The sequence below is a fragment of the Phycodurus eques genome, chromosome 23, assembly GCF_024500275.1.
Source record: "Phycodurus eques isolate BA_2022a chromosome 23, UOR_Pequ_1.1, whole genome shotgun sequence".
Classification (NCBI taxonomy): Eukaryota; Metazoa; Chordata; class Actinopteri; order Syngnathiformes; family Syngnathidae; genus Phycodurus; species Phycodurus eques.
Genome location: NC_084547.1, coordinates 3,853,251 through 3,880,788, shown reverse-complemented (window position 1 = coordinate 3,880,788; position 27,538 = coordinate 3,853,251). Strand labels below are relative to the sequence as shown.

At 47.2% G+C, this 27,538-nt stretch overlaps 3 protein-coding genes and 1 long non-coding RNA gene across 10 annotated transcripts; 2 read left to right on the top strand and 2 right to left on the bottom strand.

Annotated features, from left to right (window-relative positions):
• Nucleotides 1–82: 82 nt before the first annotated feature.
• Nucleotides 83–1,604, top strand: LOC133397851 (uncharacterized). Its single transcript, XM_061669222.1, has 2 exons — nt 83–417; nt 1,027–1,604. Exons 1-2 carry the CDS (start codon nt 184–186, stop codon nt 1,492–1,494), a joined length of 702 nt encoding a protein of 233 aa, XP_061525206.1. The 5' UTR covers nt 83–183; the 3' UTR covers nt 1,495–1,604.
• On the bottom strand, nt 916–12,190 carry arhgef15b (Rho guanine nucleotide exchange factor 15b). Its single transcript, XM_061669221.1, is given in 17 exon segments — nt 916–1,925; nt 2,520–2,624; nt 2,698–2,768; nt 3,711–3,875; nt 3,966–4,129; nt 4,382–4,474; nt 4,578–4,652; nt 5,278–5,407; nt 5,490–5,642; nt 5,737–5,897; nt 5,977–6,182; nt 6,800–6,855; nt 6,935–6,980; nt 7,056–7,478; nt 7,481–7,870; nt 9,138–9,579; nt 11,710–12,190. Coding segments are annotated over 16 exon segments (2,751 nt in total). The 5' UTR covers nt 9,490–9,579; nt 11,710–12,190; the 3' UTR covers nt 916–1,764.
• Nucleotides 3,196–26,555, top strand: hdlbpb (high density lipoprotein binding protein b). Of its 7 annotated transcripts, XM_061669220.1 has the most exons (29): nt 3,196–3,379; nt 4,514–4,727; nt 13,731–13,811; nt 14,394–14,487; nt 14,658–14,800; nt 14,973–15,188; nt 15,262–15,468; nt 16,291–16,506; nt 17,146–17,352; nt 17,476–17,583; nt 17,792–17,896; nt 17,976–18,054; nt 18,115–18,254; nt 18,317–18,421; nt 18,497–18,610; nt 18,675–18,761; nt 18,844–18,975; nt 19,136–19,354; nt 19,645–19,866; nt 20,079–20,297; nt 21,164–21,305; nt 21,383–21,510; nt 21,605–21,709; nt 22,306–22,440; nt 22,501–22,644; nt 23,353–23,532; nt 23,750–23,866; nt 23,961–24,125; nt 24,982–26,555. In XM_061669220.1, the coding sequence occupies exons 4-29, from the start codon at nt 14,412–14,414 to the stop codon at nt 25,072–25,074; spliced, it is 3,804 nt and encodes a 1,267-aa protein (XP_061525204.1). In that variant the 5' UTR covers nt 3,196–3,379; nt 4,514–4,727; nt 13,731–13,811; nt 14,394–14,411; the 3' UTR covers nt 25,075–26,555. The 7 variants fall into 7 exon arrangements, with proteins under 7 accessions (XP_061525204.1, XP_061525198.1, XP_061525201.1 ...); XM_061669214.1 differs by having other exon boundaries at nt 22,306–22,644; XM_061669217.1 differs by lacking the exon at nt 4,514–4,727 and having other exon boundaries at nt 22,306–22,644.
• Nucleotides 20,355–27,434, bottom strand: LOC133397852 (uncharacterized). Its single transcript, XR_009767699.1, has 3 exons — nt 26,584–27,434; nt 23,663–24,142; nt 20,355–23,569 (listed from the first exon to the last, which is right to left on the bottom strand). It is a non-coding gene; the product is annotated as an uncharacterized LOC133397852 (long non-coding RNA).
• Nucleotides 27,435–27,538: the final 104 nt, after the last annotated feature.

Genomic DNA, 27,538 nt, shown 5'->3' with positions numbered 1-27,538 from the left:
AATAATAATAATATTTGTATGTGTTTGATTGAAATGTGTCACGTTCCCCTACGCCCGTGCAGGTGCAACTGAAGCCACGCGAGGGCGCTGCCGACGTGCAGTTTTGAACACGTTTCCGGCAGTTGCGGCAACTCTTTCGTGGAGTTTCTTCAGAACGTGCGCAACAACAGAAGTGTCGGGACCATGAGCGAGAAAGTTCGCGCCGGTGGCGTCCACGTCCGCCCGAAACCGAGACCCCGCCGTGCGGTGCAGCCGCCCTCCTGCAGCAGGACCCTGCAGCAGGCCTCGAGCATGGCCCTGTTCGTGGCTGCAGGTCTCGCCACCTCTCAAAATGGTCAATCCTCCTCCTCGGAGGTCTTCTCCACTGAGTCCGCCCCGTGGGGAAGTCTGATCCCCAACACTGTGAAACATTTGGGGGTAAGTGCCCACTGTCCAGATCCAGACGGAAGACTGCCAATAGTTGCTACCTATCATAGATGTTGCATTGTTTTTCTCTCCCGAGAATGTATTAGTTAAAACGTATTATTATTTTTTAAAATCTCAAATACATTGTACGGTATCACAAAGTTTAAAAAAAAATAAATACATTGAACACAATGTATTGATTGATTTAGTGTAAATATTTTGTGTCAGCAAAACTGTTTACATATTTACGGACACATTCAAAAAGATTGTGTAATAATAGTTTGAATTGTGCTTTTACTACAGTCGATTCATTAAATTGGTGGTTGATATATTCTGTGTAGAAGAAATGTTACATTTGATATATATACTTAAAATATTTTAATGTATTCAGTGTAAAAACCACAGATGTAAATCCATTTTACGTAATGTATTAATTGCTTTACACATATACAGTACATGTTAGAACTGAATGAATTATTGTATTAACTGTATAAAAAAAAAAAAAAAACCTGGCCTATGAATTTTGAAACTCAAACGTGGCCGCGGAGCACGACCGGTTGCCCACGCCGAATGTACAAATTCGCCCTCGTCATTTCCGACACATTCCCGATTTCTCTCCAGCCGGCATCGAGTCGCTTCCGGCTCAACACTCCCCCGCCGCTCATGTGCACAAGCCCGGCTCCTCCCAATCAAGCGGACCCCTTCCGGCGTGGGCCGCACGCGTTCAGGGACCTGGGCGGCCCCACGCAGATGTCCCGCGACGGCGTGCGGACGGTCCTCCGGCTGAGCCCGGAGGAGGACCAGGCGATCACTTGTCTCCTCAAACTGCGCTACCAAGGGCCGGAAGACTCTCGGGTAAGGTTGCGAAATATCGTTTTGGAAACTTTCCACGGGAATGAAAGGGAATTGACTAAATCGAAGGAGGCCCGGGGTGGCGTCGGTCCGACGGACGAGCGGACGCCCGGCGCTGCAGCTGCGCCTCCGAGTGGCGCGGGATGGAAGGAGTTCAGGCAAATCGACGCCGTGGAGCATTATGAGGAATACCTGCTACCGATCCCGCCGCCATCCATGGATGAGCGACGTCCCTGAGGCCGAGCACGTACGTCTTCCTGTCTCTTGGGGAACGAACAGCAACAACCTTGAGTACCCAAACAACCGTTCTGCTTGTTATTGTTGTTTGACACTTTTATAATTACTGCGCGCACACATTAAAAATATCCACTTTACAGCATTGTGTTGGATTGTGTACATTCCATTTCAGTTTTAAAAGACTCAAGTAGTATAAATAATCGTCCATTTTACCACGAGTTACGTGCATGATGAAACGTGGCCGGAAAAATGTCAATGTGAGCATCCTGATTAAAGTTTCTTGACGGTCGTGACCTGGCTGGCGGCCTGGGCGACTCGATAGCGCTCCTTCAGGTTGCGCCGCCTCAAGTGCTCGTTGGTGATCTCGATGATGTTGCTGACGGGGAACCAGCCCTTCTGGCCGTCCGACAGGCGGATGCCCTCGTACCAGCCTGTAGGGGGGCCGCGGAGGGCGGCGAGCAGACAAAAGGGGGCGGGAAGGGGAAAAGCATTGTTCATGCAGGGAAAGAAAAATCAATGAACTGCTAATGTGTTGGGGTGACGATTGCGGCGGTAATGAGGTTCAAAAGAGAAGCAAGAAGAGGGAGGGGTCCGGGTTAATGATAGCAGATGCAAAATCTCCCAAATACGTCCAGTTTTCATTGGCAATCGAAAAGAAATAAAAGTTATTCAATATTTTGTAGTTTGCTTTGAATGTAACAGTGATTCTCAGTGTGATAAGCGAAAGAATCGGTGCTCAGCTCAGTTGTATTTAACTTTGAAGTTGAATACATTTGCAACTGTTTGGATGAAAACCTTTATTCAGATGCAGTTTTTATTGAACTTGTATTCCTTGTGTATATAAAGGATGAACTGATTGTGGCGGCTAACGCGCTAATGTAGCTTTACTCATAATCGGTCTTTTTTTCCCGCCCGTTTTTGTGTGCCTTAGTCTTAAAAACAAAGAACAGAATAAGTCCTATTTTTCGTTTTTGCGATTGCCAATTGAAAATGGAAAGAACGAACGAGACACGGATCCTCCTCACCCTCGTTTGTTTTTCGTATGACGTTGACGATCTCAGTGGGCTCCAGGTTGAGCTCGTCGGCCTGTTGGGCCGCGTACTGCTCCACGCATTGGACTTGAGGACAGTCTGACACACGCACACAATGAATGCGTCAAGTAAAAAACTAACCGCGTCACGGTTTGGTCCTAGACGTGCTCACCCCAGGCGTCGTAGACCACATCATCTTCCTCTTTGCTGGGGAAGGCTCCCATCCACCTGTGCATGTCTGGCCTGTCAGAAAACGTTGGTTGTGAAGACATTGAATCAAACGTGACACTGGGGGACACGTGGCTTGGAGATTCATCTATTTTTATCGATGAATTCCAGTTTACGACAAGTCAGGATATTTTTGGGGGAAGAGGCGTCCATAGTTCAAAGTGTGTCCCCACTCACGGACTCCTGGCTGCGTAAAGAATAGTTTACAAAAGGAGTCCGTTTTGCCAAATTTGCAACTTTTGCGACCCCTCTCGCTTCAAAAAAGAGAGCGGAATCATTTGAACTGTTTTGTGTTTGGGAAGAAAATCGTTTGGATTTGATGTATAAATAGCAAAATCGGCACGTAAGTGAGGTACTATTCGGCAAAGATCTTGATGTCACTAAGCTTTATGAGCAAAACTCTTTCAAGGTGATGTCACATAGAATCGAGCTCGAGGGGTCTCGAGGCAAAGAGAGACGAGTTCTCTCTGAGATTTTGGAAAGCGCCGCTTCAGTCCGGTCAGCAAACGTACGCCGGGAGAGCGTTTGCTCATCGGCGGTATGTTGCCGACACGTCGGCCATTTATCTAAAAATGACCACCAACAAGACATGCTGCTGGCGAACTGCGTTCCGGCGCTGTAGACCGGTAAGTGAGCAGGGCGGGATCGGCAGGGCGAGCCCGCGCAAAACCGACCTTGCCGAGATGTTTAACGAAGCTGACTGCAAAGTCTTGAATCTCAAGACGGCGTTCCCTGACAGACCGAAGCTACAGAAAGACGAAACAGAGCTGAAGTGTTGAACGTTAGCTGACGGAATGATGTCGTTTTGACAGTTGGGCGCTTCACTATATTTGGGCCCGATCTTGACGAAAAACTGATGATGTGTTGCTTTTCACAATGTTTGGCGACTGCACGCGGCGTCCGACGGTCCGGTCTGCGAATGAGTGGTGTAAAAGATTTTGCTTGAACTGTACTGACTTGGAGGGGGCTTTGATGAGGCGCTCCGTCATGCGCCCGTTGTGGTTCTCCAGCAGGATGAGCGTGAAGCAGTTCTCGTACGGCCCGCCGTTCCTCTCGTCCTCCAGGGGCTGAACCTGCACCAGGGAGCGGTGGGCGTAGTCCAGCACCACGAAGCGCTCCGCGCTGTTGGAACGAGGGCAGGTGACGCAGCGGAATAGCGGCGGTCGCGCTAGTTTAGCACGATTGCTAGCACGCTTGTCAGAAGTGTCTCACCCCTTCTTGACGGTGCTCGTGGTAATGATGAGCAGGTCGTTAAAGAGAAAAACGTAGATGGGATTGAACTTGACTCTCATTTGGAAGACAGTTCCTCCTTTGGACATTTCCTGGAGCTCTCCCTTCTTCTCCAGGAATCGAGTCTGGCAAATGATGGGGATGGCCTGCAAAGGCAGCAATGTGGACTCTTGGAAATCACTTGCGTACAGTGAACACCCGTTTGTTGTGTAATCGTGTTCCGCAATCGGTGGAAGTCTCCGATATAGACACACTTCCACGCGCTTTACAGACTGGGTTGAGCGTGGAAACGCCCAGAGCTGAGATTCGAACCCCAGACGTGCTCGCCCACTCCTACGACGTTAAACCCAAATACACAGTACGGAATCCCAACGGCATGCTGCGTTGCGTCTGCTTACCTTGAGCTTGTCAAACTCGAGAGTTTGGGAGATGTGGATCAACTCCTCCATCTGTCTCATCTTCCCCACCTCCGTGTTACACTCATCAATGATCTGTAAGATAACGTCAGATTCGCTCCTTTTTCTACCCAGCGCACCCGAAACTACGAGTCGGATGTCGACGTCACCTTAGGATCGAGACGCAAGAAGTGTTTACCTTCGACACGGAGGCTAACGCCTTGGAGGCCATCTGCTCCTCTTTGGTCCTCTCTTTTGTTCTCTTCAGGATGTTCTGGAACAACAAGCAACCGCATTCTACTTCGCACATTTCTCTCCAGCAAAATGCAAACAACGGCATAAGTTTGAGGTTAGTTGCGTTTGCGTATAAAAATGTTTGGTTTGTGATATGGTCAGAATTATTTTTTTTTTTTTTTGGGCGACTTCGGCAGTTCAAAACGTGACCTCGTGAAGTTCCGGAATCAATCTCATGTTATTTCCCTCGTTGAACAAATGTTCATTAAGGATTGTTATTATTATTCAGCAACATGGATGTTCAGACAAAAGGGATTTTACTCCAACAGGTAGAACTTATTTTCACAGTCTGTAAAGAAACAAAATATTTCTATTATTTCTGTGGAAATGGATGCAAAAACTGTTTCCGAGCTTGTTTGGTGTCAGCAGAAATCGAGAAAACCCGCCTCCAAATTTACAAATAACGGCTAAAGATCCTGTAAGTGAATTTGTTTTCGAAATAGAGACTCATGTTAAAAGATGATTGCTGAAAGCATGTTTCAAGACTGATCCCTTTGCAGAGCGCCTCGTTGTCAAGGTATGGAGATAGAAGATTTATTTCAAGGCCCTATCGTATCGTAGTTCAGTGTTCATGTGGCTCGTGACTTCATGACTCCGTTGTTCACCTCAATGAGCATTTTGATGCGCGTTATCCGCTGGAAAGGCAGCAGCAGGAAGGACATGAACGGCAACCGTTGGCACTGAGGTGACTCTTGAAGGCGATTGATGACGGCGGCAAACTGCGTGTTCTCCTTCCTGTAGCACATGCACATCTAGGTATTCCGTGCATGCGGTCCGTGTTATGGTTATGAAAACAGAAAGCGAAGCCTCTCCGTACATGAGCAAGGTGTAGGTCTTCTCCTGGAAGATCTGGTTGCGGACGTAGTCGATGTAGGCCGGGAAGTTGTGCTGGGAGTGATAGTGGATTATGTCGCAGATGTCGGCGAACACAATGGTTTCAAACACACGGTCCTCCAGGTCCTTCAGGAACCTACGGACAAATTCTGCTCTTATCGCCAACGCTTCCTGCAATTTTGACTGACTGACTGACGCGATCAGATATTTTTAGAATTGAATCTCCTCACCTCTCGCTGACCTCGAGGATCCTCAGAATGTTGGAAAAGAGGGGTCTCTTGTCCCTGATGACCAGCGTCCTTTCCAGGTCCCGATTGTCCAGGAAGTGTTCCGTCAGAACATGTAGCGAACGGAGGTAGGAGGTCTCTGACGTCAGAACCTCGAACATAGTCTGCACGGAACAGCACACGATAAGCATCTCATTTTCTGGATCGTCTCGAAGAACCGACTTCATTGCTTTTCCCGCTCGCCTCCTGATATTTGCACTGTTCGGGTGTGAGCCGCTCCAGGACGCCACTGTTCCGCACCGCGGGGAGGTTCTGCCACAAGGTGCACTCGTTCCGGGTCGGCAAGTCTACGGCGTAGTCCGTGGTCGTCGTGCTGACGTTCCGGCAAACCGTCTGCCGGCAGATCTCTTTGGTGATGACAGTGGCCCGGTAGGTCTGGTACAAAGGCTCTGATGGGGTGACAAATGAACAACTGTTGCTGAAGTTGGAAATCCACACATTCGGGAAGCTTCTTTACATTTGCTGTATTCCAAAGTCGAGGCACCCTGACGGAGAGTGCTTGATCACCTTGAGTTTTTACCCTCGACTTTTGGAGGGAACAACCAGAAGGCCCTCACCTGCAAATCTGCGTACGTCATATAAAATAAAGAGCACGGATAAAGTCTGCTTTGGAAACGACTGATTTTATTTCGTGTATGTGGATGAAGCATGACTGGACGACTTCAGTCACGTGGGTTTTGAAGGTGAAGTCCAAATAAAACATGACTTTAACATCAGAGAATGTTGTCGGTCGGGACGGATCTAAATTTAGAAGTTACGATTGAGTCTTCGCCTCGTGTGTATAATTTTGCTCAGTTGAGTCGTAATAAAAATCTTGAGAATCTGTCAGCTGTTTACTACTAAAGGCAATGTTGTACGATGAGTTTGTGCTTGTTTGGGATCAGAGTTTGTGGTGTATTTTGGTTCAAACCATTAAAATAGGCAAATTAGTTTTTCGCTATTCGCGACAGGGCTCGGTCCCTATCCCCCACGAACAGCGGAGGTTCTATTGTACTTTCCGACTCACCGTTTTGCAGCCGGGACTTCCAGCTGTTGGAAAGTTCTGTCGGCTTGGTCAGAGACCTGCAACGGGAAGAACAAGAGCAAGATACGGTACACGATTTGTTCGCTGTATGCAAATGGAGACGGTGCGAAAACTCACGGTTCTTCCGTCGAATCCTCTTTCCCTGCTTCATTGTTCTCTCCTTCTAAAAGATGAAGCGCATACTCGTCACCGTTTCCACCATGGACGATTCAAGTAAAAGTGCTTGTTGGTTACGAACCCTTTTTCTGCACAAAGGTGTGATTGTTGTCCCTGCTCAAATCCGTCTTTGCCCTCGGGGATCTGCTAGGCAAAAGGGGGCTGGCCTCCGCCGCGAGGCTGCGAGTGTCCTGAGTCATGGGCATGCGGGGCGGGATGGCGGGCGGCGCCTCATCAACCGCGGACTCTGAACCGGCATCCCACTGGCTCTCTGGAGGCTTAACCCGGCGAGCCGGCGTGGGCACCCTGACCTGAGGAATGTCCGCCTCCTGAGCAGCTTTCTTATTGTGATTGGGATCAACCGTGGGGATTATGGACTCATAAATATCTTCTTCTTCCTCGGTAGATTTGTGGATAACCGGCACAAGTGTATTCTCTTTGGGGGGGAGAGGGGAGACCTGAGGGCGAGACACAAGAACATGAGGTCCGGGATCCGAGAGTCTTTGGGACTCTCGGCAAAAATAATATCCGAATGGAACTTTGCCTTTTCGAGCTTCGCCTCCTCATTAGCATAGTAGCGCGTGACCCCCTCGTCATCCACCTTGCTGCTCCCCTCGTGTACCTCATCTTCTACCTCCACACGCCTGTCGGCCGTCTCGCCGTCCTCCGAACAGGCCAAGTCGGGGCCTTCTTCCTCAAAGACCTCGGCGCCGTCTCCGCCCTCGCTGCCGTCCTCCCCTTGCAGCGGCACCCACACCAGCTTCATGCCGGGTCGCCGGAGGTGGCACACGCAGCAGCAGCTCGGGTCGCAGCAGGAGCCGGGAGCCCCATCCGGATGATCCTCGTCCTCTGGTTCTCGGCTGACGGACCGGGTCTCCACCTCTTTCCCATCGGGGTCTGCGAGAGGCAACATGAAACCCTTCCGCTTAGTGTCACCCACAGGTACCCCGCGCTCCACTTTCGACTGTCGAGTCAGCCGTTCTCTTCGCAAACACGGCACAGAGCCTAAGTGGCGTCTTCAAATATTGATGCAGCGTTTGCGGAGCCGCTGTGCTAAAATCCAATACGGCCAAATAAATGGAAACTGGTGAGTGTGGGGTTTTAGATTCCATTTGTTCACTCAAGTGAACCCCCACTACAACACACCTAATTATTAACCAATTGATTTTTGTGGGGTCAAGAAAATGGGAATTTAGAGTTGCCTGGCTTCTGCGTAATACATTATCGCGTTTGCAGTTTTATACCAATATCTAGAAACATTTATTGATTTAGCTAATGCAGTGCAGTCAGCCAAGGATGTCGGTGGTTTTCTACTCGGGGCCACATCTCGGCTTGGTGTTATCGCTGACAAGGCAAAATACAAGGTTAGTACTTGTGCGATATCTTGCAACGTTCAATGTTTTTTTTTTTGTCTTATCACTTGGACATTTGATCTCATAACCTCTTGATGAGGGCAGCGTTTAATTTTATCATCAGAATATGCGGCGAGCAAATAAAAACTATGCAGCCCGGACTTTTGGACTCCTCTGCTGTAAGCCACTTAAGCAATACGCAAACCATAGTGGATAGTCCGTGGCAGTTTCTGGCATGGGCAATATGTTTGGCCACAACATGGCCCCCAAAAAAAAAATGAAAAAGGGCTACATGAAATGTTTGTTTTTTCTTTTGACATGACACAGTAAGTCATGTGTAAAATGTGTATTTGTAATTGGCAAAGGGGATCGTGCACTGGGTCACATCTTCCAGCTTCGGGGAATTACCCCCCCAAAAAAAAAAAAAAAAAAAAAAAAAAAGGGAAGTGATATTGTTTCATAAGTCGGGAACAAAGAGAACCGTTTACGTTGAAATCAAACAACAGCGCACAAAATATGACCGACGGTGTCATGTTGCTATTTTGATGACGATACGAGATGGCTAAATTCCTTGTTAAAAACGATGATTGACACAATGCAAGTTTGGGATGGTACATTTATTGTCAGTCCTCAATGTGTGTGGAACATATTGAGGGCTGAAACACACACACATCAAATGTGAAAGTAGTCATGTGACCAACAGAACCTGTTTATGGTTCTCGGAACACACCTGCAGAATGTGTGACATCACAGCAGATTATTATATATATATTTTTTGTTCTATAGTATTATGAGAATGAGCACACATGTACCTGATCGACCTCCTTCGGCACAGATGCTGTCGCCGTCCTCTGAGTCCGTGCTCTTGGCCTGCGGGGGGCGGGTCCTCTTCATGGGCAGCGGAGGCGGCTGGAGCTTGGGTTTTAACACCGGCTGTCTTCTCGTTTCCCTTGTCTTATTTGCGTTGGCCAGCGCAATCCTGTGTTGGCTGAAATTGTTCACGATCCTTTTGACGTTTACGCTGGAGGGGCTCGTGGCCCTGTCGTCGCCCTCCGAAGGGAGGGAGGACATTCGCTCCGTCGGTTTCGGCGGGAGCTCCGGTTTGCGTTTGACTTCGGCTAACTGGGCTACTGCGGACGGTTGAGCTGCTTCCTGGGCAGACATGCTGGCTGGATGGCGTCTTCTCCGGCAATGTGCTTCCAATCAGAGGCCAGGCTCTGAGAGAAAATGTCCACCTGAACACCTCATCCACACCTGTTGAGGGAAACAGAGATCAAATTGGTCTCGGTTGTCACGCTGAGTCCAATTGTCCAGTTCCTTTGGAGGCTACCAAAGGAAAGTGCCCACTCATTCACTGCCATTGACGGCTTTTAAAGTCAAATATCCATGTTAACTGGGAGGGCTGGCAGTGAATGAGTTTTAAATCAATAAACCGTACGGGAATACAGAACTCACGTCCCAACTTTTAATGTGCCAAAGCACATATTACATATTCGAAGGTCACCATCAAACAAAAATGTCACAAGAGTCTTGGTGTTTTGAGATATCATTTCCTGAGGCACATCTGCTCATCCTTTTTGCATACATTTACAGCATAATCATATCCTGATCTCTTATAAACAAGCTGAATTACCACAGGGCTTGCAGAGGAAAATGAAATTTGCACAAGGAGTCGTGCACTCCCTGTGCTTCCATTCCATTGTGGGCCCAGGGAATGGAAGCACAGCAGATATCTGACAAAAAGTGCCTCTCGGAGAAATCCACACAGCAAAGGCTGTTATTAAAATTGAGCACTTTTGAGTGGCTAAATGTCTCGAGGACATTAGCGTGGACAAACAAAACATCAACATACCTGAATAAATCCAACCCTTGGAGGCAAAAAAATAAATATTATGACAGATGATCCAATACAAACATGCCGAGCGTGGCCGGCGCTCACGCACGCAAATCCTTCTTACGCTACGTCAAAGACAAACACTGCGGAGGAATCATTTTGTTTTGATTTGTCCATAATTCATCAAGCGTACTGTGCCAATCCGAGACAACCGACCGTCAATTAGCCATTAAAATAAATGAGTCGTCTTCGATTGGGCATCAAAATTTAATCTTACGCAGCGTGTGAGCGTCTGCGGGTTATAATGAAAGGTTCAGGCAAGACAAGTCGTTTTTTTAATGAGAACGTAAACCAGCTCGTCGGACCGGTTTGGAAAAGGACGCGTGTGCGCCACTGTGTCAGTGAACTTGTTCTTTAGGAAAGGAGCAGGTTTAAGCTTGCTTTCTGGAGTTTTTCTTTTTTTTCAAGGGAGGAAACAAAACTTGACATCGACGACAATACATTGAATGGATCAATATGCCATTTTTCGATGGGTTTAAACACAAAAATGGGGCGAACTTGTAATGGGGAAAATCTTGAAAACTGAAAAAAACATTGACTTAAAAAATATATATATAATTTTTTTTGTATTATTTGAAAACTCAACTGTAATATTTTCGAGATACACCCTCTGACATCCCCCCTTTTGTCTCCCTTTGACCTGGTTTGCTCAATACCTCCAACCTCCAGTCCAGCGGACACTTAACACACAAAATCGGGCCGGGTCAGTAGGTCACTCATTCATTCCTGAAAGTCTTTTTGTCACGCAAATCCAATGCATATCGAATCTGGCGTGATGCCTGAAATCAGGCCGGTTTGTGCACAATCCTTAAGTGCCTTAAAAAAAAAATAAAAAAAAAAGGGGGGCTTGCATTAACACAATGTAGTGTGTTCAGTATGTGTGTGCGTGTACCATCTGTTGTGGAAACCAATGCATCAGTGTGCATACAAAAAAAGTAGGGGTGCTTCTAAAAGCTGAAGGCCTTAACCAGTGTGTAAAAAAACCCAAAACAAAAACAAAAAAACGCAGGCACACAAAAGGGTTGGGCGCGCACTTCGCATTCATATGCTCATTAAATATTATTTAGCAATCTGTGGCTTCCAATCTCATGAGAAGTTATTACATAGTCATTATTACCTGTCATTTCAACTTTAACCCTTTCCTTTTGTTTGTATTAATAATTATATATATATATATTTTTTTTTAAAGAAATGACAAACACCAAACACACCCGGTTGTTGCCCCAGCAGTTCTAAGCAGGAAATTGCGCGTCTTTTAATGAGTTTACGTCGGGCAATACTGGATTCATAAGTGTGGGTGTATTCTATCGCTCGGTAGCGGTTTACAATATTTACGTTAGTGTCCCCACGAGGGTGCAGGTGCTTTCGGTTCGGACTTTTCACCGAACCGCCCCGGCATAGTTGTCAATTCTAAGTAAACAGTCGAGTTAAAATAATAATAATAATAATAATAAAGACAAATATATTTTCACACAGAAAACTAAACTCACCTGGATTGTTCGGACACAAGCAAACATTACTCGTCAGTAGATCGGCTGCTGTGTCGGCACGAAACTGCTACATCATATGTAGACTGTATTTATTAAAAATAATAATAAAGTCCAAGGTCTGTCTATGTAACTACCGACGGAAATGAATAATAAAAATATAAAAAGGTGAAATAAGTGGCAGTCTCCATAGCCCCCCAAGTGGTTGCCTTTCTCTTCTTTGTTGCCCGCTGAGTGAGTCAGTGAAGCGGACTGGAGGCGGGGCAACACCCCCACTCCAATCAATACTTCCGGCATGGATTTCAAAGTAAAACCACAACCGTTACGGACTGCTTGAGCACACTGTGGATTAGTGTCTTTTGTCGTGAAGGCGACGACACCGAACCCCGGGTCATTTTAACGGTTTTAATAAACTGCACCTCGCTCGTACTCAGAAACTTGGTGAAAACTGGTCGGAGTTTCAGCATTTGGAATGCAGTAATGCGTTATTGTTGTTGGTTAAAAAAAAAAAATCTGTATTAATTGATGCGTTTAAATGTTATCTTGAATGTGGAATAATAGACGCTTTGTTATGAATAATGAAGTCGCGCACCACCTGTTTTACGTGGAATTCGACTTCCATTTAGCGTCCAAAACGGAAAATACGCGACACAGTGGAGAATAATATGTCAAGTTTACTTTGCGTGCACGCCAATAATCAACTTTTGTCTTTGTCAATGATAGCTATAAACTACCAAATATATTTAAAACGGTAGTTGTTGAGCACTGGTTAAAATATGACGGTGACAAAATCCCTGTGGTCTATTTTATTTGGATGCTCCCGTGGCGTAAACATACTGCGGCAATTAGCTCGACTGTCTTTGACTGCAGCGCATCTTCGGGGTATCACTCCGCGGCCGTCAGCGGAAGCGCTCCTCGACCAATCACGTCTGTGTTTACACCATCACCTGTCAAACGCATACCCCCGGCTACATTTTTTTTTTGTTTCTCTGCAAGGTAGGACAGAACATTTGTTTGCCATTCTTAACATTCTTGTCGAAGCGACAATATCGTTATGGGAGCGTTAGATAGGAAGCCGGTTCGCCCGCATAAAGAAGACGCAGCCGATCGCCCCCGGAGCTAGTGCGCCGGAGCGGGCGATCTGGGCCAGTAGCTTGTTTTGTTATTGTTTTTGCCGGTGAGCAGAAGCCTTTGCTCCTCCTCATCCCCGTAGTGACGTTAATTCAAAGGAAAACTATGATGAGCGGAGGCAAATTCAACCGGCTGAGACGGGAGCATGCAGACCACGGTGAAAGCCCGAGCTAGGAACGCTGTCGACCGGCAGGAGATTGGATCAAAGCCCCCCCCCGAGTAACGGAGTAAACACTCAGTTAAAAAATAAATAAAATAAAGCTACTCAACTACTGCAACTAGTGAGAAACTTCTGATTTATTCTCTTATTAAATAGCGCACGATTCTCAAATAAACCAAAATAAAAAATACGATTGACACATTTGATATTGCCGACAATATCACTTTAGAAAGAAAAAATAATATATATTTTTAAAGATAATATTAAACGACAAATTGAGCCACAATAAGTGTCTTAAATTACCGCTGTGGTTTGTTTACACGCTTAAATAGGCTCAGCAGGCTGACATGGGTAATTATGCGTATACTGTAATTACACATTACGTGATAATGAACTTTTTTGTCAGGTGGATTCACTCACAGCTCAGCTTCGTGACTCAAAATCAACTTTTGAGTTTCGCCAACTTACATCTTTATCTTCGGTGCTGTGCACACATTGCGGATCACCGTGTCCACACAGCAGGGAACAAAGAGCTCACAATTTCTGTTGATTCCAATTGTAGTTACTTCAAAAAAAACAATGACAATTTCAAAGTCGTCTTCCCAACGTTGCCTCCTATTCATATAAACATTATAAAATAGTGGAAAAGGGTTTGCAGTATGTACCCATCTTCCATGACGTGAAACTTTTACGCTTCCAGCCTGTTTTATGTTTTGATCTGCCGCACTTTCAGGAGCTGAAAAACAAAGACTGGCACTGAAGCGCCGACGGGAGCCGCTACCTGGACGGACTTTCTGGCAATTGACCTTTGCAGGTAGAACTCCGCACCCGTGTTGTAACAGTTGCAAAATTCGGACTTTTGATGCCGTTATCCGCGTAAAGTACCTCGATCCCGATAGGCCTACTGAAACAATACCATGGGGAAAATCTCAACAGTGGAATCATAGATAATAACACGAGGATATTATTGAAAATGATTATTAAATTAGATTACTAAATAAGTCCCTCTTGATAAATAATAATATATAATAGTGTTAAAACTGCAAGATGTAGCCAAATTGCTAACTCCCCTTGAAGCGTAACTACCTTGTTTAGTATGTTGCTTTTAATTGGCGCGCCGATCCCTATATGTACATATACACTTTTATTTTTTTATTTTTTTTTAAATGTTACAAAAAAAACCAAGCCGCATAATTTGTGGCTAATTATTTTGCGGACCCAGTTTTGTGAAGGGTTGCTTGCAGAGACGCTGGTGTGGCTTGCAGCAACAGCACCAGCGTTGAGCAGCTCTAATAAACAAAGCGAAAAGTCTGCGGAGTTGCTTTCCCTCGCCAGACAGTCGGCGGTTATGCCATTTTTTTTATTCTTTTGCCGTTGCCTTGTCTCAATGGAATAGCGGAAGAAGTCTTGAACTATGAGCTCAGTGGCAGTGTTGACCGCCGAGAGCTTTGCGGAGCATCGCAGCGGCCTGAAGGACCAGGAGATTATAGGTAATATTTTTGGATTTATGTCACTGAATATCCATCCATGCCTTCATCTATTTTCGATAACACTTTTTCTGTGATCAAAAGACATGAACGTGTTATAGAGGAAGCATGGTGAGCCTCCCAAAATGAATACGTGGCTGGATTAGTTTTTTTTTCTCACCTCTGTGGTGCAGGCTGCGTCCCGGAGGATGAGGCCTACATCCCCACCTACCTGGAGGCCTTCCCTCCGCTGCCAGAAAAGGGTGCGCCGGGGGAGAAGGCGGCCCCCGCGTGGGGGAGCAAGATCAGGCCCATCAAAGCTTCCGTCATCACCCAGGTGGGTTTGCCGACGAGGACATTGGACACTCTTCGTGACTTAACCCGCAGTCCTTGTTCGATTTTGCTGGCCTGTCAGCAAACCTTCCGCTCCTTAAAATCAAAATTCGCTCGATTCTGTCAGAGGGCGAACGCGACGGTAAGCTCGAATCTGACCTGCGTCGTCGTCTCAGGTGTTCCACGTGCCCCTCGAGGAGCGCCGCTACAAGGACAACAGCCAGTTCGGGGAGGGCGAAGAAGCCAAAGTGTGCTTGGACATCATGCAGCGAACAGAAGCCCACATTGAGCTGTCCCTGGCTAAAGACCAGGGCTTGTCCGTCATGGTCACAGGCAAAGTGGACTCTGTCATGAAGGCCCGCAAGGAGATCGTAGCACGACTGCAGACTCAGGTGAAGTCAGTTGAAAAATACATTTGAATATTGAAAATACAGCGCAGGTTCATCTCACGCCCGCCGTCCCCAGGCCTCAACCGCGGTCGTCATCCCCAAGGAGCACCACCGCTTCGTCATCGGCAAGAACGGCGAGAAGCTGCAGGAACTGGAGCTGAAGACGGCGACCAAGGTCGTCGTGCCGCGCCCGGACGACCCCAGCGCCGACATCCGCATCGCCGGTACCAAGGAGGGCATCGAGAAGGCGCGGCATGAGATACTGCTGATCTCTGCGGAGCAGGTCAGACGCGGCGAAGGGCCGCCGGCTGCGTTCGATACATTTTTGTGTTACTTGCGGTTGGTGTGGCCGTAAGGCTCGGGATAGAACGTAATGTACCGCCAAGTCATGTCCTATTTTCCCAGTAACAGAACCTTCAAATCGCATCTCGTGTGGACCAGTGCAAGTGGGCCAGCATAGATAGGATTATGGTCACATTTTCGAGTGCCAGTCAAGAGTCTTGCTGCAGCGTTTTGTACTCACTGCAGGCTTTTAATACCAGACATGGGAAAACCAGAAAGCAGCACGTTCTCAAGTCTCCGCGTCGCTCACGGACACAGTGGGCCGTATCTTAGCGACATTGAGAAGATGAACAAACGCAAGTTGGTGACGATTCAAGTGTAACTCGAGATTCTTTTGCTGAGTCACTTTTAGCAAAACGTAGACCGGTGTCCTTGAACAGTTGTCCGTGTCTGGCGGGGCCAATAATAATCAGTTCAGTTTTCTCACGCTGAAGGAAAAAACGGTAGGCTCGGCTAGACATAACAGTTTAAACATTTTGCTGACATCTCATGAATGAATTAGCCACTCCCGCAATGTCTGAATTTCCACCGAGTCTATTTTTGAATCAACATACCCGTTAAAATATAAATTACGGCCAGCCGGCTTTGCCTCCCACCCCACGAGAAGAAAATCATTCATTTAGGCATTTGCCTTTTTTTCTTCAAATCGTCCTGCCTTGATCAAATAACACGGGAGGGTTTGTTTCCTTTTACTCGCGGTGCCATCGGAGAACGTGTGATGTCACGGCGCATTCTCCTATTCACCTCTCTCTTTCCCCGTCAGGACAAGCGCGCGGTGGAGCGGCTCCCCCTGGAGAAGGCCTTCCACCCCTTCATTTCCGGCCCACACAACCGGCTGCTGCAGGAGCTGAGTCAGGAAACGGGCGCTCGCATCAGCGTCCCCCCTACCAGCCTGCCCAAGGACGAGATCGTCATCGCCGGGGAGAAGGAGGCCGTCGCCCTGGCGCTCGGCCGCATACGTGCCGTCTACGACGACAAGGTTCGGTGAAGTTACTTTTTACGAAACCAATCCTAAATACAGAGGTTGAAATATTTAAAAAAATCCTGTGGCATTTAGGGGCGCACATGGGGGACCCCGAAAGGTTGAGAACTCCTGAACTGCAAAATGCAATTTCTGTGTAGACATTGACATGTGAATATTTGAAACGTAAAGAATTTTGATTCAAAAATATCTACTTTCGTTTGGGTATTTTCTCGTGGAAAATATGGAATTGATGCAAAAATTGGGAATTCTTGGACTGTCACAAATAGCGGCCTGAATTCAGTATTCTTCAACTTTTGAAGTTGTAATGGTTTGAATTGGTCGAGAAATGTGGTAAAATAAACTCCACGTTCAAAATGTCTCTTATCACTTTGGGAATTTTGAAAATGGAGAGCGTGGAAAGTAGTTTCTAATATCCTGAATGAACTGAACAGTTTGAAGTTACAAAACTTCAAACTGGTTAAATAAGTTACGTGTATATGTGGAAGGACCTCGGAAAATGTATCCATTCATTTCAATGGGATTTCTTTTTTTTTTTTTTTTTTTTTTTTCTCCCCATGGGAAATGTGGAAAAAAAATAGTACGGCCATAATGTTCGTTATGAGCTAAATCGTTTGCCCTTTTCTCACCCAACAGAAGAGGAAGACCACCACCATCTCCGTGGAGGTGAAGAAGTCGCAGCACAAGTACATCGTCGGCCCAAAGGGCAACACCCTGCAGGAGATCCTGGAGGCCACGGGGGTGTCGGTGGAGTTGCCCCCGCTGGATTCCGGCTCGGAGACCATCATCCTCAGGGGGGAGCCCGACGAGCTCGGCCCGGCCCTCACGCAGGTCTACTCCAAGGTGAGGAGATGCAACCTGAAATTGTTTTGACATCACTTGGTAGTTCAAAAGATTTCATATTTTCAAGAGACGTGTCAAACCTCACTCCCCTCCACCCCCCCGTCCTTAATTGTCGCCATGCAGGCCAGAAGTGTGATGGTGATGGATGTGACGGCTCCGGCCTGGCTGCATCGCTTCATTATTGGCAAAAAGGGACAAAACATCGGGCGGATAACACAGCAGCTGCCTCGAGTACGTGAGAATGAAAATGAACTCGGGCCCTTGTCAAGGTTGAGGGAATTGTCTGCAGTTCCAAATAACAGTCAGTGTTAGCGCAAAACCTTCAGCATTCTGTATGCTGTAAAGCCCATGAACCGATCGCTAGGAATCTGCGGTACAGCGGGGCTAAACTCTAGGGGACACTTGTTCGGTTTGATACCGACTAGTTTTGTGTGTGTAGGTTCACATTGAGTTCACCGATGGCGAGGAGCGCATCAACCTGGAGGGGCCGACGGAGGAGGTGCAGCAGGCTCAGGCCCAGATACAAGAAATCATCAAGGACCTGGTCTGTGGGGAATGTCGACTGCCTGGTTCCCTTTTTGCCTGATTTAAATTCTCTCACGACGTCTTTTTCTTGTCCCCAGCTGGTGAGGATGGACCACACCGAGGTCATCGTAGACCAGCGTTTCCACAGACATCTTATCGGAAAGAACGGCACCAATAGTGAGTATTGTCTTTAAAAAATAATAATCATAAATCGTCACATGCTTCACCACCTTCCAGTCAACCGGATTAAGGAGCAGTACAAGGTCTCGGTGAGAATCCCGCAGGACTCTGAGCGAAGCAGCCTGGTCCGCATCGAGGGCGACCCCAAGGGCGTCCAGCTGGCTCGCAGGGAACTCATCGAGATGGTTCAAAGAATGGTGAGTCAACGTTTACTGTGAGGGATAGCGAGAAGAAGTTTAAAAAAAAAAACAACTTTCAGGAGAATGAGCGAACCAAAGATCTGGTAGTGGAGCACAAGTTCCATCGGACGATCATCGGCCAGAAGGGAGAGAAGATAAAAGAAGTCAGAGACAAGTTCCCCGAGGTGAGAATGCCGTCTCCTCAAGTGAGTCGCTCCTTCGCCGCTGCAGAATGAACTTCTAATCCAGTCGACCTCCAGGTTATCATCAACTTCCCTGACCCGGCGCAGAAGAGTAACGTTGTTCAGCTGAGGGGGCCCAATAGCGAGGTGGAGAAGTGCGCAAAGTTCCTCCAGAAGATGATTGCCGACCTGGTACGACCACCAAAAGGAAGTATTTGGCCTGATTCACACTGATACTGCCTTTGCCTGAATGCAGATAGAGAGTAGCTTCTCGCTCTCGGTTCCCATCTTCAAGCAGTTCCACAAAAACATCATCGGCAAAGGTGGTGCCAACATCAAAAAGGTAAGGTGCAAGAGATATTTTTGGGGGCAGGATTAGGGTCCTGTGTCCTCAGACCAGTGAGACGTGATGTCTTTGGCGGCAGATCCGCGAGGAGACCAACACCAAGATCGACTTGCCCACTGAGAACAGCAACTCCGAGATGATCGCCATCACGGGTAAGAAGGGCAACTGTGAGGCGGCCAGAGATCGAATCCTCGCCATCCAGAGAGAACTGGTGAGTCTGAGCAGAGGCTAAGAACAGGGACATGTAAGCTGTAGTTTACTCGTGGTGCCTTCAGAAAACATTTCGTCTTTTGTGTGCGAGATGTCCGATTTGTGGAGCAACACGCGTCGTCAGTGCCGCCTCCCCTTCCTGTGTGTGTCTCTCTTTCCAGGCCAACATTAAAGAGACCGAGGTCGCCATCCCGGCCAAGCTGCACAACTCCCTGATCGGCTCCAAGGGCTGCCTGGTCCGCGCCGTCATGGAGGAATGCGGCGGCGTCCACATCCACTTCCCCTCCGAGGCCTCGACGTCGGACAAGGTCACCATCAGGGGGCCCGCCGGCGAGGTGGAGAAGGCCAAGAAGCAACTGCTGCAGCTGGCTGAGGAGAAGGTGAGCGAAGGTCGACGATGGAGAAAGCCAGACAAATGGCTCAAAATCAGACAGGTGAAATCCAGTCAAGGCCAGTTTGAGGCCGAGTCTCGCTCTGCCCGAAAGACCCGGGTTTTCGTGCAGGATGAACCGATTTTTATCAGGCAATACATCATCTTTTATACTCCTTAATGCAGTCGCGGCAGCGCCGAGTGAGGGCGTTTGTGTTTCTTCTTCAGCTGCCGTGATAGGTCGGCTTTTTAACGGTGTCATGTTCATTTCATGACCCACGTTTGGTCTCGTCCGTTCAGCAAGTCAACAACTTCACAGCCGAACTGCAGGCCAAACCGGAGTACCACAAGTTCCTGATCGGGCGCGGCGGGGCCAACGTTCGGCGCGTACGGGACAGGACGGGCGCACGCATCATCTTCCCGTCACCTGACGACCCCGAGCAGGAACTGATCACCATTGTGGGGAAAGAGGAAGCCGTCCGTCAGGCACAGAAGGAACTAGAATGCCTGATCAAAAACCTGGTAATCCACATGAAATTATTTTTATTATTAGTTATTTTATGATCTTTGGTGGGAAGTAACAAACTTGAAAGTACAGCGGGACTGCTTTTGTCATCTTACATACGTACAGTACTTTTACTGTTCCCCTTTTTTTTTTGTATCTGTACTTCTACTTATGTACTGAGTGTGAATACTTTTACTACATTCGTGTGTTATTTAAATATCCTCTCCAGGATGACGTGGTGGAGGATAGCATGGATGTGGACGTACGCCACCACCGCCATTTTGTGTGCCGCAGAGGCCAGGTGCTGCGGAAGCTGGCCGAAGAATATGGCAGCGTGGCCGTCAGCTTTCCTCGCACGGGGGCCAACAGCCAACGGGTTTCCCTGAAGGGAGCCAAGGACTGCGTGGAGGCCGCCAAAAAACGCATACGGGAGATCATCAAGGACCTGGTAGGCAGCGCTGACTAATAAATCCAATTTATTTTTCATGATCCATTATAGCAATCCCTCACTTATTGTGCATTTGTGATGTTTTTTTTTTTTTTTTTTTTTACTCCAATATGGAAGCAATGTTACATATAAGGACAAAATGGCCACTTTGACTTTGCAGGAAAAAGAAACCTTGACTCACACATTTGGCAAGTCACCAAGTGAACATGACCGGAATGCTACTGTTTGACACACAAGCCACAGTCGAGAGTTTTGTGAAATAGATTTACAAATACCAACCTAGCCTGACGTATAGCTAATGAACACAGAACAGTATGGGGAGGAACAAAAGTAAAGAGCAATGTTTAGCTTGATTTCCTACAACTACAGTACTGTAGTTAAAAAGAGCACCGCAAAGAATTCTGGGAAGCAGCGGGATCCGCTTTTGCGCTCCCTACATGGGACCATCGATGTGGAGCACAGCGCCTAATGCTTAAAGCAGAAGTTCGCCCGTTTACTCCAAGACCGCGTGGGCTGTTGTTCACGTCACTCAAACAGAGCACACCCGCCTTTTGTAGGCATGTGCTCGTGTAGAGTGTGTGGATGAATAAATGAGGGATGAGGGTATTTGATCTGAGCAGCACGGCGGAGTCACGGATGGCGTGTCCACTTCACAGTTTTGAGGTGTACAACCAGCCGAAGGTGTACCCGATCTCTTGCCAAATGTCATCTGAGATTTTCTCCAGGTCACCCTCGACCCTAATGAGGACAAGCGCTGGTTCCAAGCGGTCCCATGGGGCTCGTGACGCAAACAAGTTTGACACCGCTGATGATCTACAATGTTGTCGTTACCTGTGGTTGTCTTCTGTTCTCCCCACGCCGAGCAGGAGTCCCAGGTGAGCGTGGAGGTGACGATCCCTCAGCGCTACCACCGCGCCATCATGGGGCCCAAAGGCAGCCGCATTCAGCACATCACCCGCGAGCACGAGGTCCAGATCAAGTTCCCGGAGAGAGACGACGCCAACGCAGGTGCCGAACCGGCTCGCGTCAGTCCGGCGCTTCACGGTATTTTTACATTTGACTCTTTTGAATCATCGTCCGTCAAGGTCAAAAGGCTTCGCCGCAGGAGAGCGGCCATGTCTGTCCAGATGCGGAGCTCGTCCCCCGTAAGTGTGACGTCGTCGCCATCTTGGGGCGAGCCGAGAAGTGTGAGGTGGCCAAAGCTGCCCTGCTGGTAGGCGCTCGCGTTCATTTGAATGTAAAAAGCTGCATGTCCCTGGCTACGTACGCTAACTAACTACTTTTCCTCCCCCATCCTCTTCCTTCAGGCCTTGGTGCCCATCACGGAGGACGTGGAGGTGTCCAATGAGCTTCATCGCTACATCATCGGCCAGAAAGGCAGCGGAATCCGAAAGATGATGGAGGAATATGAGGTTATACAATTGAGGTCTCTTTTTAGTCGGCAGCAAAGAGAGGTTTTCATTTACTCCACAAGTTTGGGAAAACGACTGTTGCCTTCATCAGAAGAGTTCAGCATTAATTCCGTATCCTACTGGTGCGCTAAATTATGAATGAAATGAGTAATATTAGCTACATGTTGTAGGATAGAAAATAAATGCTGAAACATCTTTATGGCAAGCATTTGGCTTATTTGATGTCCAACTTTCGGGCCATGTGCTAGTACACTCTTTTTCTTCACGAGTGGGACAACCTTGGCACACTGGTGCTCGGTATCATCTAGTGCTTCGCTAGTAGTACGAGTTCCACAGATTGAAACAATGTACTAGTACATGGACCAAGGATTGGGAAGGTACCACAGTACGAGCATGAAATCAGATTATTTTAGTCAGGATTAAGCTAAAATGTATTTTCCCCAACTATGTAACGGTTCCCAAGTTCAGAGCCACTGTTGAGTTTTGTAAATGTCTGGTTTATTTCTGCTAATTGATGTAAATCCCCGTGGCCAGTTTGCAACTTTGAAACTTCCAGGAATTTTGCAAGCCGAGGTCGTTTGTGTGCGTGTACGCAGGTCAACATGTGGGTGCCGCAGCCCGAGCTGCGGCAGGACGCGATCCGGGTGACGGGCCTGCTGGCCAACGTGCAGCGAGCCAAGCGGGGCTTGCTGAGCCGGGCCAAAGAGCTTCAAGCTGAGCAGGAGGACAGGGTGGGCGCACACATTTCCACAAAAGCCCCCCCGCGATGTTCTCACGTGCTCTCCTCGCAGGCGCTGCGGAGCTTCAAGGCCACCGTATCGGTCGAGCCCAAGTTTCATCCCAAGATCATCGGTCGCAAGGGGGCGGTCGTTTCTCAGATCCGAAAAGACCACGACGTCAACATCCAGTTCCCCGACAAAGGAGACGAGCAGCAGGTGCGTGGCCTACTGATGTGGATCAAAATCAGACAGGCTGAACCCAGTGGCCGCTGGCGGAGGTTTCTCCAGTGGGGGGCGCTATATGTATGGCAAAGTCAACACAGGAGGATCACGCCACACTCGGCGCTGAGTAGCATTAAACGCTGGCGTCCTGTTGGATGTATTACAATAACATCTTAATAAAACGTGTCTGTTTCACAGTAAAACTATTGCTAAAACAAATCCCCCAATATAAAATGGAATGGCCAAAATTGTTTTTTGATAACTACGGAACTTATTTTTTCAGCACCTGAAGAAACAACCGGTTTTGTAACAAAGTGCCATACATAAGTTGTTGAAAGGTTTATAAGTACCGCTACATCAATGTTAGTTTCGTTAGCTCTTCTATGGTGTGTTAGCATTACGCTAGCAGACGTTCATTGGGCAAAGTTATCTGCTTTGGTTAAATACACATGTAATTCTCTTTGTTTAATGTTACATTTTACATTAAACTAAAACTGTTGCTTGTTGAGAAGTTCGATGTCACCATCTCGCGCCTGCAATTAAAATGTTTGCTCCCGACATTTGACGAAAAATCGTCCACATCTCAAAGAGTGCGTAGGTTGGGTTGTACAGATTTACAGAAAGCAGAGAAAAAGACGTCACACCGCTAAAACCTTCATCTCTCTCGAGTCGTCTGTTTGTTTGCCATCCTCCCTCTCTCAGGACCTGATCGTGGTGTCGGGGTACGAGGGGAACGTGGAGGAGGCGTGCGAGGCCATCCGGCAACTTGTGGCCGAGTTGCAGGAGATGGTGAGCCAAGACGTGCCCCTGGACCCCAGGACGCACGCCCGCATCATCGGCGCCCGCGGCAAAGCCGTCCGCAAGCTGATGGAGGAGTTCAAGGTCTGGCCGCAACACTTGGACAGATGGGAAATAATTCCTAATAAAGACAAAACAAAATTTTGGAAAGAAAAAATGAAATGAATCAATCAAACCTAAAACTGTGAATTTCTCTGGAAGAGAGAAAACTTACAAATTCGCCAGGGAATGAAATGATTATTTCCCACGTTGTACGTTTGCCACGGACAGCATCTTTTAACACGCTCGTGGGGTTTTTCAGGTGGATATCCGGTTTCCTCCGCCTGGCTCCGACGAACCTGACAAAGTGACGGTGACGGGCCTTCCCGAGACGGTCGACAACGCCGTCGAGCACCTGCTCAACCTGGAGGATGAATACGTGAGAGACGAACGCCTCCGCTGACAGGAAGTGAAGGGGAAAAGAAAAAAAACGACTTGCACGCTTCCCAATTTCTCCTCCGCGACTCTTTCAGTTGCTCAGCATGACAGAGACCGCGAGGTTGGCGGCGTACATGAAACCTCCGTCGCGCTGCGGGGGAGGCGGCGGCGGCGGCACGGGGGGGCCGGAAGATGGTACCGGGACTCCGGCGAAAGGCTTCGTGGTGCGCGACGCCCCCTGGAACGCCGCAGAGTACAAGGTGAGACCTGACAGCACCTGAGACAGTTTATAATTGCCGATATTAATAGCTGAAAGTGTAAATATACCACAAAACACTTTAATAATTTCAACATTAGCCTAAAAATAAATTGTGTGCAGTTGAGCTTTTTAGTAGGCACTCAGCAGAGCAAAAACATACTCCTGCAGCGTCATTTCCGCTAACAACCCAGGCCAAACTTAGCTCCTCCTCCTCATACAAAGGGCATAAATAGTCAAGATGTATCACTCCAACTTAGAGTGCCGTGAAACATTTAAGTGTGAGAAATATGCCCAAAAAAACCTAAAAAATTATACGAATGAATTAATACTTTTTCACTGCACTGTACTTCCTTGATGCCAATGACTATTTTCCTAGTAGCCAGGGCTTTGGTGGCATCTTAGGGTACAAAAATATCCCCGAAAGCAACAAATTGTTGAATTTTTATTTTTATTTTTTTTGTGAAAAGTGAAGGTTAGGTTCTACAGAGAACAAAAAATAAATAAAATGAGTGAATTCCGGTTTATCACGAGAAGAACGTTCCAGAAGCCCGATCCCAGGGTAGCTGAAAATCTGCTATATAGACTACCGTATATAATTTTATGAAAAACTAGATCAATGATCAAACACCAAAATGTGTCACCAAACCATATAATTTTGTGTCAAGTCCACTAGCTCAACGCTAACATATAATGCAAAACGCCATTGACATGCTGACAGAAATTAGCACAGATGTTACGGTATTTGTAAACTTTCAAACAACTGCGACTTTAAACACACACGGAGCAGCAACGCAGACAAGCAGAGCGACGAAATGAGAGCGCGGCGGGTGATTTTTGTGTTCCTGGCTTGTTCCCAGGCGCTGGACATGAGCAGCGCAGACGACTTCCTCACGTTCGGGAAGGCCGTGGCGCCCAAGCAGAGATACGCCTGGGGCCCCAAGAAGTTCTGAGACGCAACGGACGTTCCTGCCTTCCTTCTCTTTTCTATCCTCAAACCAGCCACTGCACATTCTGAGGAGATGAGTTTCTTTCTCCTCCTTTTCGCCCGCTACGAAAGGGAAAACCCGAATGTCGCGTTAACATTTAAAACCTTTCCCAAAAACTATTTGGGTTCAGGCACCTGCACGGACTGCTAAAGTCTCTTCAACTCACGGCTGTCTGTTAAAGTCTTTGCGTTCCTTGAATTGTATCAGGTGAGGCTGCGTATGGAAAGTCATTGAGAATTTCCTCGATATCCCTGAAAATCAAGGACATTGAAGAAACGCTCCAAACGGCTCACCGTAGCTGTGTGTGTAAATTATTACAAGACAAACCGGCTGCTGTAGTAAAAAAAAGAACGGGGGGGGGGGGAACCCCTGAGGAGGTGATATATCCTGCACTGATTCCCTGTTGTGAAGTTTTATTTCTTGTCAAGTGTAAAAAGGAGCCATTTTGTTTCAACGACTGTGATTTTGTGTTTTTATAAAGGCGGCCACTTGGAGCTCATGACCGATGTTCATCAGGGTTTGCGAACATGTTACGAGTAGTTACTGTACGTCAACAGAGGGTTTTTTTTGCGATTTTTTTTAAAGGGAATTTTTTCGGTTGGTGGCGGCATATGTTGAGGTCTGTGTGTGTGTGTGTGTGTGTGTGTGTGCGTGCTATGTATATTTGAATGAAACTGAACCAAACTTTGACATGGTCTTAATCTCTGTTTATCTCAGAGCTCCTCATTAATGCTTGATATTCTTGTCAACATGGACACAAATGCTGCTTGCCTCTCTCCCAAAAAAACAAAACGGGTCCTCTCTTATAAGAAGTGCTTCATGTGTTGTCGTAATTTGTCGCATTTTTTTTTATGACACTCAAGGGATAAGTTAATACGACTCGTCAGTGAAAATGGACACTTTTTACATACCTTGACAGATTGCATTTCCTGGTAGCTTACCGAGTGACATCGAGTCGCCGGTTATGGTTGGTTGGCTCCATTTTGAGTAAAGGGATACGTATCCGAAGTGACCAAAACGGTGGATTTTAGGGGTCCAGTTTTAAAATTGGTGTTTTAATATCAATTTTTTTTTTAGCAGATGGCAGACTATGCAACCCAGGGATGTACTGTATCCCAGCAGTTATTGTACTCAAATACAACAAATACAGTACAACCAGTGGCGGTTCTAGCCTGCTCTTAGCGGGGTGGCCAGACTGGGTCCAAGGGTATTTTTAGGGGGGGCCGGATTCCAAGAACCACCACTGTGTACAGCATCATATGTTTGATTTATTATTTTTTTAAGTTGTAAAAGTTTCTTCATGTTTGTCTGATCGCCAATGTTAGGACGGCGACAGCTCCTGTGAAAAGCTAAGACAAATGCACTATTGGCCTTAAGTAAGAACTCAACAGCATTTTGACAACAGTGTGATTGTGTAACTGCAATACAAATGTGGTGGTCATTTCTTGATGTGTCTGTTTATGTAGTTCTTACCCTGGTCCAGTTCCTCTTAGTGCTGCTCGCAATCGTCTCCTTCACCCTGAAAACACAGCACGCGTTTCATTTGCGTTGATCAATACGATGGATTGCTTGTTCAAAGCCCGCACTGTACACGTCAACTCAAAACAAACAGCTGCTCTGGACCAAGAAAAGCCAAACAACCAGCAGACCATCTCCAACCTTCACAAAGACTACTTAACCAACCAACATGTCCAACCAGCAGCTCTACCAACATTTTCCCTGCCTGCCCGCCCGCATTACAATCAGACTCACTACTAAACAACAAACTTCTATAGTGAGTCAACCAAGGCGCGCCACAAAGCTCAGTACACGGCCCCCCTCATGTTCACCATTGAAATGAAATTAAATGATACTGATGCACTTGTATAGGTCAAACGATGCCAAGTTTCAGGAGCACACCAATATAAATTGGTGTGGCATGTTCACACTACAATTCTGGGAAAATAAATACCTCCTGTAAAAATGTTCTAAGACATTGAATATTACAAAATTTCAGTTAAAAGCTTCACTTCAAAAGAGGTTGGTTTGCTGGAACCTTCCCCCCCATGCACTGCCACAACTTAAATTTGTATGCATACATTTACAAAGGATCCATAACTGAATGGTGCACGCTCACTGAATTCATAATACTGTTGAAATAATTTGGGGTAAAAACATTTCAAGATAATGAACAATGTGAATATTTTCCAAAAGTACTTGTAATTATTTGCGCCAAAACAATGGGGAAAACTTTGAATAGTTGATGGATTTTTAAGCCACAAATACTGTGGTCCGGCCAGCTTGCGATCTAATTGGAGTGTACGGGGCCGGCTAACTAAAATGAGTTTGACACACCTGGTCTAATATTTATCCAGCAGGGGGTACATTTGGGTCCCGCTTGATTCTTGGTGGCATTGTTCCTTTTCCTTCCAGCTCCTTCTGAGCCCTG